Raw genomic sequence first — 15,841 nt, forward strand, 5'->3', positions numbered from 1 at the left:
CTGAAGTCTCTTTTATATAGACCTTAGTGGTCCCCTAATACTAATATTTTTTGATTCTGAATGTTTGGCTGGTGAAATAATTGAAACGAGATAAGATATTTCTACGTTTACAGTATGAAGGAATCTTTCCGCTGTTGATGGACTTTTGTTTTGGCATTTTTTTCAGACACTGGCCGGAGAGGGACGGGTTTACAAATGTCTCTTCAATCACAAGTTCGAGGAGGCGATGTCTGAGAGGGTGAGTTTAACGAGATCATTTTAAATTCTCATGTTCGTAGTTGTGCAGAATAATCCTTAAAGGTATAGTAAGTGATGTGGGGGGGGGGAGGTGTATTTGTTTGGCAGTTGAGATCAACAATCTCTGCACAGCATCACGTACTGCACCTTTTGAAGAGTGACTCATACAGGTGAAACTCAGATAATTAGAATATCGTGCAAAAGTTCATTTATTTCAGTAATTCAACTTAAAAGGCAAACTAATATATTATTATAGACTCATTACATGCAAAGCCAGATATTTCAAGCCTTTTATTTGTTATAATTATGATGGTTATGGCTTACAGCTTATGAAAACCCCAAATTCAAAATCTCAGAAAATTTGAATATTGTGAAAAGGTTCAGTATTGTAGGCTCAAAGTGTCCCACTCTAATCAGCTAATTAATCCAAAACACCAGCAAAGGGTTCCTGAGCCTTTGAATGGTCTCTCAGTCTGGTTCAGTAGATTTCACAATCATGGGGAGACTGCTGACCTGACAGTTGTGCAGAAAGCCCTCATTGACACCCTCCACAAGGAGGGAAAGCCTCAAAAGGTAATTGCAAAAGAAGTTGGATGTTCTCAAAGTGCTGTACCAAAGCACATTAATAGAAAGTTAAGTGGAAGGGGAAAGTGTGGAAGAAAAAGGTGCACAAGCAGCAGGGATAACCGCAGCCTGGAGGGGATTGTCAGGAAAAGGCCATTCAAAAGTGTGGGGCAGCTTCACAAGGAGTGGACTGGAGGCTGGAGTTACTGCATCAAGAGCCACCACACGCAGACGGATCCTGGACATGGGCTTCAAATGTCGTATTCCTCTTGTCATGCCGCTCCTGAACAACAAACAACGTCAGAAACGTCTTCCCTGGGCTAAAGAAAAAAAGAACTGGTCTGTTGCTCAGTGGTCCGAAGTCCTCTTTTCTGATGAGAGCAAATTTTGCATCTCATTTGGAAACCAAGGTCCCAGAGTCTGGAGGAAGAATGGAGAGGCCCACAATCCAAGATGCTTGAAGCCCAGTGTGAAGTTTCCACAGTCTGTTGATTTGGGGAGCCATGTCATCTGCTGGTGTTGGTCCACTGTGCTGTATTAAGTCCAGAGTCAACGCAGCCGTCTACCAGGACATTGCAGAGCACTTCATGCTTCCTTCAGCAGACAAGCTTTATGGAGATGCTGACTTCATTCTCCAGCAGGACTCGGCACCTGCCAACACTGCCAAAAGTACAAAAACCTGGTTCAGTGACCATGGGATTACTGTGCTTGATTGGCCAGCAAACTCGCCTGACCTGAACCCCATAGAGAATCTATGGGGCATTGCCAAGAGAAAGATGAGAGGCATGAGACCGAACAATGCAGAAGAGCTGAAGGCCACTACTGAAGCATCCTGGTCTTCCATAACACCTCAGCAGCGCCACAGGCTGATAGCATCCATGCCACGCCACACTGAGGCAGGAATTCATGCAAAAGGGGCCCAAACCAAGTACTGAGTACAGAAGCATGATTATATTTTTCAGGGGGCTGACATTTCTGTATTCAAAATCCCTTTTTTAATGATTTCATGTAATATTCAAATTTTCTGAGATTTTGAATTTGGGGTTTTCATAAGCTGTAAGCCATAATCATCATAATTATAACAAATAAAGGCTTGAAATATCTCGCTTTGAATGTAATGAGTCTATAATAATATATTAGTTTCACCTTTTCAGTTGAATTACTGAAAAAAAAAAAAAATTAACTTTTGCACGATATTCTAATTTTCTGAGTTTCACCTGTATGGTGAAGCTGAAGGCTGCGTTGGTCCTTTTTATCGGTCTTCTATCCATGGTTGCAAAATTCGACTATTCAAGTTACAAAGTTTCCATGCAAATAACGTGATTTAAAATGAAACTATAGGGAGTATCTGCTCAGGCATATCATACATAAGACATCCCATACATACATACATACCATAACTTACCATAAGACCTAGTATCACTTCTGAATGTGTATTTTCAGCGCAAATAAGTAGTGTTTTTTTTTTGTTGACATTAGAGCTGCTAATGTTAATTGAATTGCCGTGTGTCCTCAGTGCCGCGAAGCTTTGACCACCCGGCAGAAGCTGATCGCCCAGGACTACAAGGTGAGCTACTCGCTGGCCAAAGCCTGCAAGTCGGACCTGAGGAAGTACCACTGCAGCGCCGACAGCAACATGCCCCGCGCCCGAGAGGCGCGCCTGTCCTACCTGCTGCTCTGTCTGGAGTCGGCGGTGCACAGAGGTAAGCGGCTCCGCCTCACACTTCGCTCCTGTCTGTCGATCACTCTCATCCCTACTAGGGCTGCACTGTATGAGTAGAGCTGTAGCAATTCCCAATTTTGCTGTACAATTAAACTGCTCATACACTCATGCTCTACAGAGTGCGGCATCACACTTTTGTTCCATCTTTGTTGGGATGCGCAGTACCTAAGTAAGGACTACTAGCCAGTCAGAAGCAGAGTATGAGGGCGTGCCCTGACAGTACCTAGGTAAGGACTACTAGCCAGTCAGAAGCAGAGTATGAGGGCGTGCCCTGACAGTAGCTAGGTAAGGACTACTAGCCAGTCAGAAGCAGAGTATGAGGGCGTGCCCTGACAGTAGCTAGGTAAGGACTACTAGCCAGTCAGAAGCAGAGTATGAGGGCGTACCATGCTAGCAGCTAGGCGAGCGTTTGTCTCTGTAAGTAAAGGCTGGACTACAATAGAGCTGTTTGGAGCAGTTTGTGAACAGTGTTTTCTGTTGGAGATGGTAAGTCCCTTCGGGGTGGACTTTGGGCTTTTTCTCTTTGTAAACCTATAACGTGCACAAAAAAGATATATAACACAATAAAGGAAAGGGAAAACGCCAAAAAGCACAATATGAGAACTTTAACTGTCTCAGAAATAATTGTGATTAAAACTGTAATTGTCTCTTTCAGTCAAATTTAAACCCTCTGAAGTCTGAACACACACACACACACACACACACACACACACACACATTGTCAAAAGTAGTAGCCAAAAGTCAGCCATATCAAAATACACTTCTCTGCATTAACGCTGGCAGTTACAACAACACACACACACACACACACACACAGCTGATTTCAGTTGATCTGGCTGATTAGCCCTCTGCTTAAGTCGAAGTGGGCCAGAGATTAGATGGGAACTTATTAGGTCACAAATCTTTTCTACCAATAAGAATGGTAAAGCTGTCATTTGTCCCACCCTAACTGGTGCAACAAAGCTAGCAAGAGACTCAGGAAGATGTAAATCAATCGGTCTATACACAACCACACAGTCCTGGGAAGAGGTCCAATCAGCCAGGTTAACTCAAAACACCTGTGTGGGTGTTCAGGGCCTTTTTAAAAAGATTTATTTATCAAGAAGCAGAACTGACTACACTTTGTGTTTATCGCAAGTAGTATCTTTATCGCAACACTCAACGTCATCGCATACTGCATATTTTCCTCATATCTTACAGCCCTGCCTACAATTCAGTCTGCATCATTTCGAGAAACCTTTAGAAAATGACATAATAACACACACAATATTTTATTGAACACAACTTGCTGTGTCCGTCCCAGGCCGTGTGGTCAGTGGCGAGTGTCAGGGCGAGATGATGGACTACAGGAGGATGCTGATGGAGGATTTCTCTCTGAGTCCGGAGATCGTGCTGCACTGTCGCAGCGAGATCGAGGGCCACTGCTCCGGTCTGCACCGCAAAGGACGGACGCTGCACTGCCTGATGAGGGTCGGCAGAGGAGACGTGGGCGCCATCGACCCCGACTGCCAGAGGGCGGTAAGTCGGCATTTATGTTAACTGTTGGTAGGGCTGGGGCATATGGAGATATCACGATATTTTTGACCGAATACGTCGATATCAATATTGCGATTTCCTCGAACCATAAAAATATGCAAAATCCTTGATTATGCGGCACATTTTCTTAAAAAATGCGATGGAATATGCGGGATATTTATGCAATTTTATGCGATGAAATTGCGGGAACTTGCAAAAAATTGCGGTTTCATCGTGGCTTCATTGCGGGGTTTGCAGCTTTTCGATGATGTTCATGTCATGTAATTAAATCACTTCATAACGTTCCCATGGCAACAGGGGAAAATGGCTGCTCTTGTGTGAAGTAAATGCAACATTTTTCTACTTTCTGCTAAGATATGTGTGACTTTTTTGCAACGAAAATGCGGGGATTATGAAATCATGCAAGCCCCGCATATTTTGTACGGAAATCGGCAATTTATGCAGCGAAAGTGCGGCGTATTTGAAAAAATGCAGGCACATAGAGGCAGACAGATTTTAATTTTTAAAGGCCAGTTATTTCATGGGTCCAGGATACTATGCATTCCCCCCCGCCCTCATAGCAGAACTTCCAGCTTGCGTTGATTTCTATTTATGTTGATGTTGTTTTTTCCGTTCTCAGCTCCAGACTCTGATCCAGGAAGCCGACCCCGGAGCCGACTACCGCATCGACCGAGCGCTCAACGAGGCCTGCGAGTCCGTCATCCAGACTGCCTGCAAACACATCCGCAGCGGAGACCCCATGTGAGTCCCCATGTCTCTGACACTCTAGTCTATATCGACGACATTCCACTTTCGGGATTGCTCCGGTGCTGTCGGAATTCCGCCAGAGGTCTCTCTTTCCGACCAGATGTCCGTCCCCTTCCTCTGTCTTTGTGTTAGTGTTCTAACCTCCGGTGGATTTGTGAGGACTATGGTTAACTGCTCCTCAGATCTCTGCAGGGTAAATCCAGACAGCTAGCTAGACTATCTGTCCAATCTGAGTTTTCTGTCGCACGACTAAAACTACTTTTGAACGTACACACGTTCCACCAAAAAACTTCCCGAGGCTATTTTGCAGCGGCATCGTGGCTCCGTCCCTCGCTTAGCGCCGCCCAAGACGATTGTGATTGGTTTAAAGAAATGCCAATAAACCAGAGCATGTTTTTCACCGTTCCCAGAATGATGTGTGGACTAGTCAGACCCTCCTTCACAGCGCTGGGGAGGAAGGTCTGGCAAAGATGATTGAATTTGATTCAAAGAAACTTGTATTAAAAGTTCAAACTTGTAAAAGTAAAATGGCCTCTTCTCATTTTCTTTTAGTTCCTTAGAGTATATGATAGGGGTGTGAATCTTCACTGGTCTCTTCACCTCCTCAATATTATTATATATTACTGCACATGGTTTTCATCAACTAATTCATGCAGTCAGATATATATGAACTCCTCTTTGTGTTGTATCTGCTATAAAAGAAGACACTTCCAGAATGTGACGGAGTCTGAACACCACAGACCAAATGCAAAAACAAAACAAACGTAGGGAGCGGGTTAGATGCAAAGATTGAATTCACTACATTGTACTGTACTTGTATGTGATCAGTAATAATAATAAAGTTCTTATTGTGTTGCCGATCCTGCAGGATCCTGTCCTGTCTGATGGAGCATCTGTACACCGAGAAGATGGTGGAGGACTGTGAACACAGGCTTCTGGAGCTGCAGTACTTTATCGCCAGAGACTGGAAGTAAGTCCTGCTAATCCTCCTCCTTCACAGGATTAAAAAAAAACAAACCTGCAGCTTTATTTTTACTGTCCTATGCTCAACAAGAAACGTATAAGTTGCTTTGTAGTTGAGACTTATGGAAGCAAAACATAAAAGAAAAGTCTTGTGAAACACAAATAAATGTGAGATTAGAAACTAGGTGGTACCATATTTATGTGTACTGATGGACAATGTACTTTTAATTAATACTTAATGGTTACACCGTGTGTTGTTGCCCAGGTTGGATCCCATTTTGTATAAGAAATGTCAGGGCGATGCTGCCCGGCTCTGCCACACTCACGGCTGGAACGAGACTAGTGAAATGATGCCCCCCGGCGCCATTTTCTCCTGCCTGTACCGCCACGCCTACCGCTCCGTGGAGCAGGGACGCAGGGTGAGTCTCGGGCAGCGTTTCTCCCTAAGGACACTTCTCTCCATCACGACACCACCGTCACTGGGGAATGTTTGATATAATATCTAAATATCTTTTTTAAATGATCAGTTCCTGCATACTCTCCTTTAAAACGTAGCATAATTACTTACTACATAATAACTCGCCTGTAGTGGTGTATACAGTTTATTTCCCCCCCAAGGGTTTTTCATATCTGCTGCCCCCAGATATATTTCACCTGAAATGATCCTTAGACAAAACAGCTACAAATAGACACAAAGCAGCTACAAAGAGACACCAAATGACCACAGAAAGACACAAAGCAAATATGAAGAGACACAAAATGATCACAGAAAGACACAAAGCAACTATGAAGAGACACAAAATGATCACAAAGAGACCCAGAACAGCCACGAAGAGACTCACGACTATTAAGAGGCAAAATGACTACAAAGAGACACAAAATGACTACAAAGAGACACAAAATGACTACCGAGAGACACAAAGAGACTCACGACTATGAAAAGGGGCAAAACAACCACAAGACAGTAAATGACCAAAAAGAGAAGCCTAACGACTACGAAGAGACAGAAAACGACAACAAAGACGGGCTTAAACGGTGTTTGGTGTTTTAAGCCCCCAACGTCACCTTCCAGGCAGCGCTGCCTGGCAGGCACAAGGATTAGGCAATGGTTAGGGTTAGGTGCCTTGAAATCAACGGTCACAGCGCTGCCTTCAAGTCGACGTTGGGGGCTTAAAACACCATCGAGCGGCTAAAACAACCGTAGAGTCTGTGTGTCTTGCTCCTATGTGGGAGAGGAGACGGACCTCTTTGTCTCATAATCCGCCCGTCTGTGAGCACCAAAAAAAAACCAAAAGGCCGGTTACGTCCATCACACCGAATGTTGGCCGAAATTGAAGCTCATACTGACTGTCTACTGGAAACACATTTGTAGTTATATTGTCAGCATGCAGAAGAAGTCAAATCTCCAGTAAGTCTGTGAACCTCCTCACTGACCTCAGAATATTCTCTTAGCTCGTCAGTGGCGAGTCTGAAGCAGAAACCTGGCGTTTGACTGTGAGTATGTCGCGCTGCTGAACTGATGATAATCACAGGAAACTGCACACATGATGACTGGTGGATTTTTAGGGGAAGTGATTGTACTTATCTAAAATTGGTGCATGTGGAAGCTGAGTAATTGTGTGAAAAGTGAAGTGAGCTGCCGAACTGTGATGTGAAGAATCGATGCAATTATCCAATTATGGAAAACAGGGTTGTGCTGATTAATCAACGGGAGCAAATTGATTTCTTGATTAAAATCAGATGTGCAAGCAGTCCTTAAAGCGATACTCCACTCACATATATTGTACTAGTATCAAACTCTCTCCCCTGAAGGCTCAAAAATGTAGAATTTTTCCTCCGTCATGGAGAAAAGCGACAACGATCAGCTTGATTTCATGTATGTTAATATTAGTTCCAGTTTTTGCCGGTTTCGATTACAAGAAAAATACCACAAATACCAAGACGACTGTAGAAACTTCTCCTGCTTCATAATCTTTATCTGTAGTCTACCTTATGTTCAGTATCTTCCAAACACGCATATCTTCTTTAAAATACAGTTAAATGTTCTGTGTTAAGGCCCGGTCACACCAGCTTTTAAAACCGTGAAATTAGTTTATACTTTGCAACTTTCTGGTGTGACCGGTCCTTATATACTTGTACTCTCCTCAAGGCTCTGAAGCTCCTCTGGAAATAATGTAATCAGACTAGGGTTGTCATGATTTTTAATTGAAAAAATAAATCGAAAAATGGATCGGCGATTCCCCCTGTATTTTTTTTAATCCTCCACCCCGCCTTCTTGCGCACGTCCGAAGGAAAAACACAACAACGGCGTGGTTTACCGGCTGGTAGCATGCAGCTAAAGACACAGGGTTATGTTAGCTTGGCGGTAGCCTGCAGTCGCTCTTTCCCAGACTCCATGGCCACCGCCGGAGTCTGAGATAACAGAGCTGGAAAGTTCTGCTCCCCTGGAGTCACCGGTATAGCAACATTTTGGCCTTCCCCGTGAGTGAGTTATGGAAACCAACAATAAAGGTAAAGCATGTCGGCTTCGATGGGACTCCATGGTGCATTTATGTGCGCCTCGTTAAACTAGCTGTGCCTTCAGTTGCACCTCGTAAACGGTCAAACTCAAAGTAAAGTGTAAAGTACCCTTCTGCCATCTAGTGGCTCTTATTGTGCCATTGCTGTCCCTGTTGACTATTTTATTTGTTTTTTAAATTGGATCGAATCGTGACCTTAAAATTTAAAGTCAAAAGTTTGATTTGGAGAATCTTGACACCCCTGAATCAGACATAATCTGTTGAATTTATGACAAATCATTCTCAGTTGATGCCCGTTGCCTCAGTCTTTTATCGTAAATCACTTTGTGACCATCTTGAAATCAAACCTTAACTTATGATGTGTTGTATGAGTTGTTTTTGTGCTTGAAATGAGTTTGCCAAAGTTTTAGGTTATATGTGATTTAAAATGGTAAATAAATGTCTGAAATAAAATTTTGTAACATCGCTTTTTGAGTAGGAGTTTCGTCAAACATTGTTTTCGACGTGCGTTGCGTCTTTCGTCCTCAGAGGGTTAATAAATGTACTTACAAATCTAGAAACTTTAAACAGCCACTTTTCAAAAAAAAAAAAATCCTACTTATCCAGAGTGGAGTATCAGTTTAAGGCGTCTTCGAGGGTTTGCGTCTCTTGTCTCTACTAATCCGTCGTTGCGGCCCTGCTGCAGCTCTCCAGAGACTGTAAGGTGGAGGTGCAGAGGATCCTCCACCAGAGGGCGCTGGACGTGAAGCTGGACCCCGAGCTCCAGAGACGATGCATGACCGACCTGGGGAAGTGGTGCAGCGAGAAGACGGAGGCCGGGCAGGAGCTGGAGTGTCTGCAGGACCACCTGGAGGATCTGCTGTCCGACTGCAGGGACGTGGTGGGGAACCTGACGGAGCTGGAGTCTGAGGTAACCACCACACATGCTGCTGCTGCTACTACCCATAATGCAACACTCTCACTGGCAGCAAAGGACGCATGAAGTAGAAACTCCTGGGGCACGTTCAATCTCAAACGGTGTGCATCATTTAACGATGGTTAAGGTGTTGAAAGACATGTTTCCTCAGAACGGTGAGGAACGGCTTTGAGGAATGTTTTAGGGATCGACTGATACTGGTTTTTCAAGGCCGATACCAATTTATTAGTAGATAATAAAACCGAGAACAGATATGTGGAATCTATATGCATTTACAGTGAAAATGAAAATCTTTAAGTCAAAATTAAGATTCTGGAATGTTACAAACCCCAACACAAAACTTTGTTTAAATGCTTTACATTACATTACATGTCATTTAGCTGACGCTTTTATCCAAAGCGACTTACAATTGCTATATATGCCAGAGGTTGCACACCTCTGGAGCAACTAGGGGTTAAGTGTCTTGCTCAGGGACACATTGGTTGATGTATTGCAGTGGGAATCGAACCTGGGTCTCCCACACCAAAGGCATGGGTCATATCCACTGGGCCATCACCACCTGCTTTAAGCAATTATGTAATAAAGTAGAAACTTCCAACATAATACCCAGTAAGAGAGAGTCAGAGAGTGTTGTGGGCGGGACATGAAGTCAGACTCAGTGTGAGAGAAACTGAAGCAGAGGGACGGACACAGAGCTGTAGCCGAGCCAACGTAGAACAATAAAACACCGATACAGATGATCAGCAAACTGCCAAAAAAAACGGCCCGATAGTCGTCTATCCCTAGAACGCAGGGTGGCTGTGGCCTTAGGTGGTAGAGCGTTCGCCTACCAATAGGAAGGTTGGTGGTTCGATCCCTGGCCTTGTAGCCCTTGGGCAAGACACTGAACTGCTCCCGATGCTGTGCAATCGGAGTGGAAATGTGTGTGCGTGTTTATCTGATGAGCAGGTGGCAACCTCAGCCACAGTGTGTGAATGTGTGGGAATGTTCAAGTTCAAGTTTGACGTTATTTATCCTTAGAAAAGGAAATTTGGTGTGCAGCAGGATGTCTAAAACACATACGCGAGATCCACGTCATTCTGACGTCATACTGTCGCGCGATAGGTCGGGAACATCGACTGTAAAGAGGCCTTTAGGGTCAGGAACCACGACTGACTCTAACGTGTGTGACGCTCCGGTCCGTTCTGATGGGAAAAGAGCAGTTTAACGGGCTGATCCGGTCCGACTGAATCTTTTGTGTTAACAGCATCGGTTTGTTCTGTCCTCAGGATATTCAGATCGAGGCGCTGCTGATGCAAGCCTGTGAACCTGTCATCCAGACCTACTGCCATGTAAGTACTGTATACACAGAGACACTTTCTAATAGTATAATGCTTTTTAAATCCAGTTTTGAATTTGGTGGAAGAGTTTTTGTCTCAACTGCGTCAAAAAAAATCTGCTTTCGTTTGAAAAGGTCAAGAGTGGAAAATATTTCAGAAAAAGAAGAAAGCAGGGAGCAATTTCACATTATCTAATCAATAATAATAATAATAATAATAATACGGAATGTACAAAATTAAGACTGTAATGAGCACGCAGGCAGAAAGTTTGAGTTTCATTTTAACCAAGATATACAGAAATGTACACAGCCTGAAAAACAAAAGTAGCAAAAAAACAAACAGACAGCAATCACAGCAACAGACAAAAAATACAAATACACGAAAAACCTTTATATAAAATAAAAACCCAAATTATAAGGACTTAATACAAAAAAAAAAATACCTTTTATGTTGGTCTGATCCCTTCTTATGAGATATATTTGGAACATGTAACAAATCATGTCACAAGCCAATATAAACATCTCTCTGTTGCATGGAAAATACTAAATTACTCATCATTCCCCTCATGTGCCAGTACACCACGCAGGATGGTCCCCAAACCTGTTCTAGTATTTTGTTTGTCCTTAACCATATATGTTATTCTTTCCATTGTTAGGCAAGAAGACATTTCCCCAAGCCACCGACCAATACTAGGCCTATGGACCTTTTTCACAGCAGACATTTTGACTTGTCATAGTAGGAAAAGCACAGCTGAAATTGATAACCTTAACGGTGGCTCAATTCCATCAAGTGTCCCAGTGAGCTATTTCAGTGAGTCAGCATGCACCATACCAGGACCTCTCCTAAGTGGAACGCAGCCATCATTACTGGTTTTGAACACACCTGTGCTTTTGCTACTATGACATGTCAACATGTCTGCTGTGATAAAAGTCTATTCACACTATTCCAAGCGAGAGAATTCAACCGTTTTGCTTGCAATAAACACGTCAATATGTATTTTTACCTCTTTTTTTTTTACAGCCCCAGGATGAATACTTTGGGATGGAGAGGCACATTTTGCGGACACTATTTGAAATATAATTTGCGCTTACCTCTTTCCAGAAGTCTTTCATTTTATTACAGTCCCACAAACAATAAAACCGAGTCCCTTTGGAGTGGACGTTTGTGTTTTGAAGAGCTGCTCTTCTTCCTGCCTTATCTAAACTTCAATCATTTTCTCTGTCGTTCTTTCCCTGAATGTCTTCATTTCTGTTTTGCAGTGTACAAAATGTCAACCTTCCTAAAGCCGCACACATGCATGAACACAAACCTACTGTTGTCATGTTGAATAGTGTTGGGTGATAATGTGTCGACTCTGTGGCTGCTCCTTTATGTTGCAAATCAATGAGTAGAACTGCTTTATGGCAATATATTTCTCTAAATATGATTTATCAGGTATTTCGTTAACTGGATTAACCAAAGACAGACATTCTTGCCCCGTTATTTCATCCATAAACTGTTTCTCCATAGATCTAGATATATTGCAAAATGTCATTTCATATTTTTATTCATAAGGACAACGCACATGAATCAACATTTCTGTAAGTGTGCCAGTGTTAGCCAGCCGAATAATTTTCAACTGTAGTCCTTTGGCCAGATGTTTTGACAACCAAAGCAACAGGAAATAGCAAGGCATTAGTACAGGTTATAATCTACAGACAGAAGTCAACAAGACACCATAAAGACATTAGTACAGGTTATAATCTACAGACAGAAGTCAACAAGACACCATAAAGACATTAGTACAGGTTATAATCTACAGACAGAAGTCAACAAGACACCATAAAGACATTAGTACAGGTTATAATCTACAGACAGTCAACAAGACACCATAAAGACATTAGTACAGGTTATAATCTACAGACAGAAGTCAACAAGACACCATAAAGACATTAGTACAGGTTATAATCTACAGACAGAAGTCAACAAGACACCATAAAGACAGCGAGAGCAACAACAAAAAGCATTTCTCAAGATGCAGAGCAACAGCAAGCAGCAAAAATGAAATGACATATCACGGTTGAGAGGTTTATCCATATCTTCCCCTCTTGATGTTGAATTATTCGGTCTGAATAACTTCAATCATCAACGTTAACACAAGATGTTATATTTAGCTGTTGAACATTTTCAAACCAAATTTCAACCTTGTCTTTCAATTCAATCTCTCTCCCTCTCTCTGTCTCCCTCTGTCTCTCTCTCTGTCTCTCTCTTTATCCCTCCCTCCCTCCCTCTCTCCCTGTCTCTCACTTTATCCCTCCCTCCCTCCCGTTCTGTCTCTCTCTCTCTCTCATCTCTCTTGCCCTCCCTGTCTGTCTGTCTCTCTCCCTCCCTCCCTCCCTGTCTGTCTCTCAGGAGGTGGCTGATAACCAGATCAACACCGGTGATCTGATGGAGTGTTTGGTTCAGAACAAACACCAGAAGGAGATGAATGAGAAGTGTGCGGTGGGAGTGACACACTTCCAGCTGGTGAGCAGACGGATAACAAAGTGTTATCAGGATGTTTCTTAGCTCAACACGTACACAGTACGAAGCTGATTAGCTCTACCAACCGACACATGCAACAGGAATTATGATACAAATGGGCAGACATTTCTCTAGAGTCTCTTTTGATCAACATTGAAATATAAAAAAATATGCACAATACTTTTGTTTATCCTTTTAATGGTTTAGCTCATTGAGTTATTGGAGACATGTCTGTGTATTGGCATCAATATGTCCCCATGCAGCAACATGATTAGCTGGCTGCATTACTTACACGCTGTCTCTCTCTCTGTCTGTCTCTCTCTCTGTCTGTCTGCAGATTCAGATCAAAGATTTCCGTTTCTCCTACAAGTTCAAGACAGCCTGTAAGGAGGACGTTCTCAAACTTTGTCCCAACATCAAGAAGAAGTAAGACATGTACATAACTCTGACCTTCATATCTGCAGCGGAAAAAAAACCCCAATTGCATCTAGATTCAAGATTCAATATGTAAGCAGAGTACAAGTACAGAGCTAATAAACGCAGTATTATCTAACCAGAGTGCATGAATGTACTATATATATAGAAATCATGAATTATTTTGTTTAAAAGTTAAGATCAGAGGAACGTTTGTTGATGGATAATCAAAGGTAAGTCAGAATAATGCTATGAAATGGAATAAAACCCATTTATTTTACTTACAAAGACATCTTATGGAACCATCTGTGTTATTTTTGGGCAATTAAGTTGAAAGAAACCCAAATTTCTGATATCGGAACTTTGAAAAAGGGTCAAATTTGACCCGGGGAAACCAATCATTATGGGATGCTTCAATCTAGCAATATATTTCTACCAATTGTGCTGCTTTCAAGGCATGCTCGTAAATTCCTACTTTACATTCCCAAATATGTAAATACAGTATAAAACCTACACTGCTCCTGAGAGGCTTGTAGTTGGAACTACGTCTATAATTTAGTTCCTTTTTTTTTTCATTATTTATTTTAGGAAACATTATGACAAAGTGTGAAAATAGAAAAATAATAAGAAGAAATGTCTTTAAAAGCGCTCTGCTTTTATTTATGCATTTAGATTTTTTCTCATATATATATATATATATATATATATATATAAAAATAAAAAATTCTACCATTTTATCACCATTGTAACACATCAACCCAAACTAAACCAAGCCAACTTACTTGCTTTGGGAGCGTTCGGCTTCACCTCACAGTCTTTACTCTGACAGCTAAGTAGGCGGACCTTTGGGAAGAGCGTTATGTTGAACAATATTCTGAGCTCAAAGGCGGAAAATAAAACTTTATTCCAAGTGTTTTTATAAATGATGGCAGGTCAGTACCGTTCCCTAAAACTCCCCCTGAGGTTTTCAGAGGAAGACTGGTGACTGAATTATAATGTTAGCTGCCAACAGACTTTTTCCACCCAGTAGTCCAGCAACGACAAACAGACTCTCCCATCTTCAGCGGGACTCTGACGTATGGTATAAAGTAGATGTGAGACTGTGTGTGTGTGTGTGTGTGTGTGTGTGTGTGTGTGTGTGTGTGTGTGTGTGCGTGCGTGCGTGCGTAACCGCTTGTCTTCCTGTCGTTCAGGGTGGACGTTGTGATCTGCCTCAGCACCACGGTGAGAAACGACACCCTGCAGGACGCCAAGGAGCAGCGAGTGTCCATCAAATGTCGTAAACAGCTTCGGGTGGAGGAGGTGGAGATGGTACGTTCACTGACACGGGGTTCAGCAACACGCAACACAGTCAGTCAGCGGTCTATCTATCTGTCGATCAGACATGATCTGTGTGTCTGTGTGAGTGAGTGAGCGTGTGTCAGGTTTCCAAGAACAACAGGAGAAATTGGAGCAGAAGTTCAGTAGGATTGATGTCTAGCGTCTTGTAAAGCAGACCGACTTACCTTTTTCAAACATTTGCAAAACCTCAGCAGACCAACAGCAAACAGATCTTGTTTAAAAGTTTCTGCTCTTCTCTTCTGAGATGGTTTCATCTCTCTTGAGAGGTTTCCTTAAGCCATGTCTGAGTTTCCTTTTCCTCTTCCTGCACAGGTTCAAAGTATCTGTGTTTTCTTTGTGTCTGTGTTTCTGTGTAAACCCGCTAAATCCTCGCCCCGAATCTCTCTGCAGTCGGAGGACATCCGCCTGGAGCCGGAGCTGTACGACTCCTGTAAGCAGGACATCAACCGGCTGTGTCAGAACGTGGCCTTCGGAAACGCACAGGTCAGCCGCCGCACACAGTTGTCGTTGTAATGTCCAGTTGTGTTGTCCGCTGACCGCAGCATTTGGAGCCCATTTTATCAGGTAGAATTCCAGATGAAGGTCTGGAGACTGAGAAGTGGTTAATAAAGTGAGTACAGGTCTGCAGTAATTTTTTTATTTTATTTATTTGATCCGTTCATTTGTCAGGGACAATACATATAGGCATCGTTACATCTAAAGTGCAACCGATGCAACGTATGGGGGACTTCTAGCCGTGGGCATATTTGCAGTTTCTGGTTAGGCTTTTAGAAATTACACCCATGGTAAAACACTGTAAAATAGACATACAAAATAACAGTTGAAGCAGACCAACAGGCAGTCACAGATGCATAAACACCAACAGTAAAGCAAACTTGGACCAGCAGCCACATACAGTACGTGCGTAAAGACGCACGGTGGAGCAGACTGAGGCAGCACCCTAGATGGTTAAAGGCTGACAATGATGTGGTTCATTCACAGTAAAAATGTTTATTTGCCAAAAAATACTTAATTGTGTGCAAGAACTTTAACTGGAAATTTAAAACGTAAAAGTTTTTAA

At 42.6% G+C, this 15,841-nt stretch overlaps 1 protein-coding gene across 2 annotated transcripts in view; it reads left to right on the top strand.

The window, feature by feature from the left end:
- Positions 1-15,841, top strand: part of glg1a (golgi glycoprotein 1a) — a 56,204-nt gene that overhangs the window by 24,604 nt on the left and 15,759 nt on the right. The window contains exons 6-18 of one of the 2 annotated variants that reach the window (XM_036003612.1): positions 167-238; positions 2,318-2,504; positions 3,828-4,042; positions 4,680-4,801; positions 5,676-5,777; positions 6,036-6,189; positions 7,223-7,264; positions 8,975-9,199; positions 10,474-10,536; positions 12,916-13,029; positions 13,364-13,452; positions 14,634-14,751; positions 15,172-15,264. In XM_036003612.1, the coding sequence (XP_035859505.1) occupies positions 167-238; positions 2,318-2,504; positions 3,828-4,042; positions 4,680-4,801; positions 5,676-5,777; positions 6,036-6,189; positions 7,223-7,264; positions 8,975-9,199; positions 10,474-10,536; positions 12,916-13,029; positions 13,364-13,452; positions 14,634-14,751; positions 15,172-15,264 (1,596 nt within the window). The remainder of the gene's footprint in view (positions 1-166; positions 239-2,317; positions 2,505-3,827; positions 4,043-4,679; positions 4,802-5,675; positions 5,778-6,035; positions 6,190-7,222; positions 7,265-8,974; positions 9,200-10,473; positions 10,537-12,915; positions 13,030-13,363; positions 13,453-14,633; positions 14,752-15,171; positions 15,265-15,841) is intronic. The other variant, XM_031279824.2, reaches the window with a different exon arrangement.

This window comes from Sander lucioperca, chromosome 7, assembly GCF_008315115.2.
Source record: "Sander lucioperca isolate FBNREF2018 chromosome 7, SLUC_FBN_1.2, whole genome shotgun sequence".
In the NCBI taxonomy this organism is placed as follows: Eukaryota; Metazoa; Chordata; class Actinopteri; order Perciformes; family Percidae; genus Sander; species Sander lucioperca.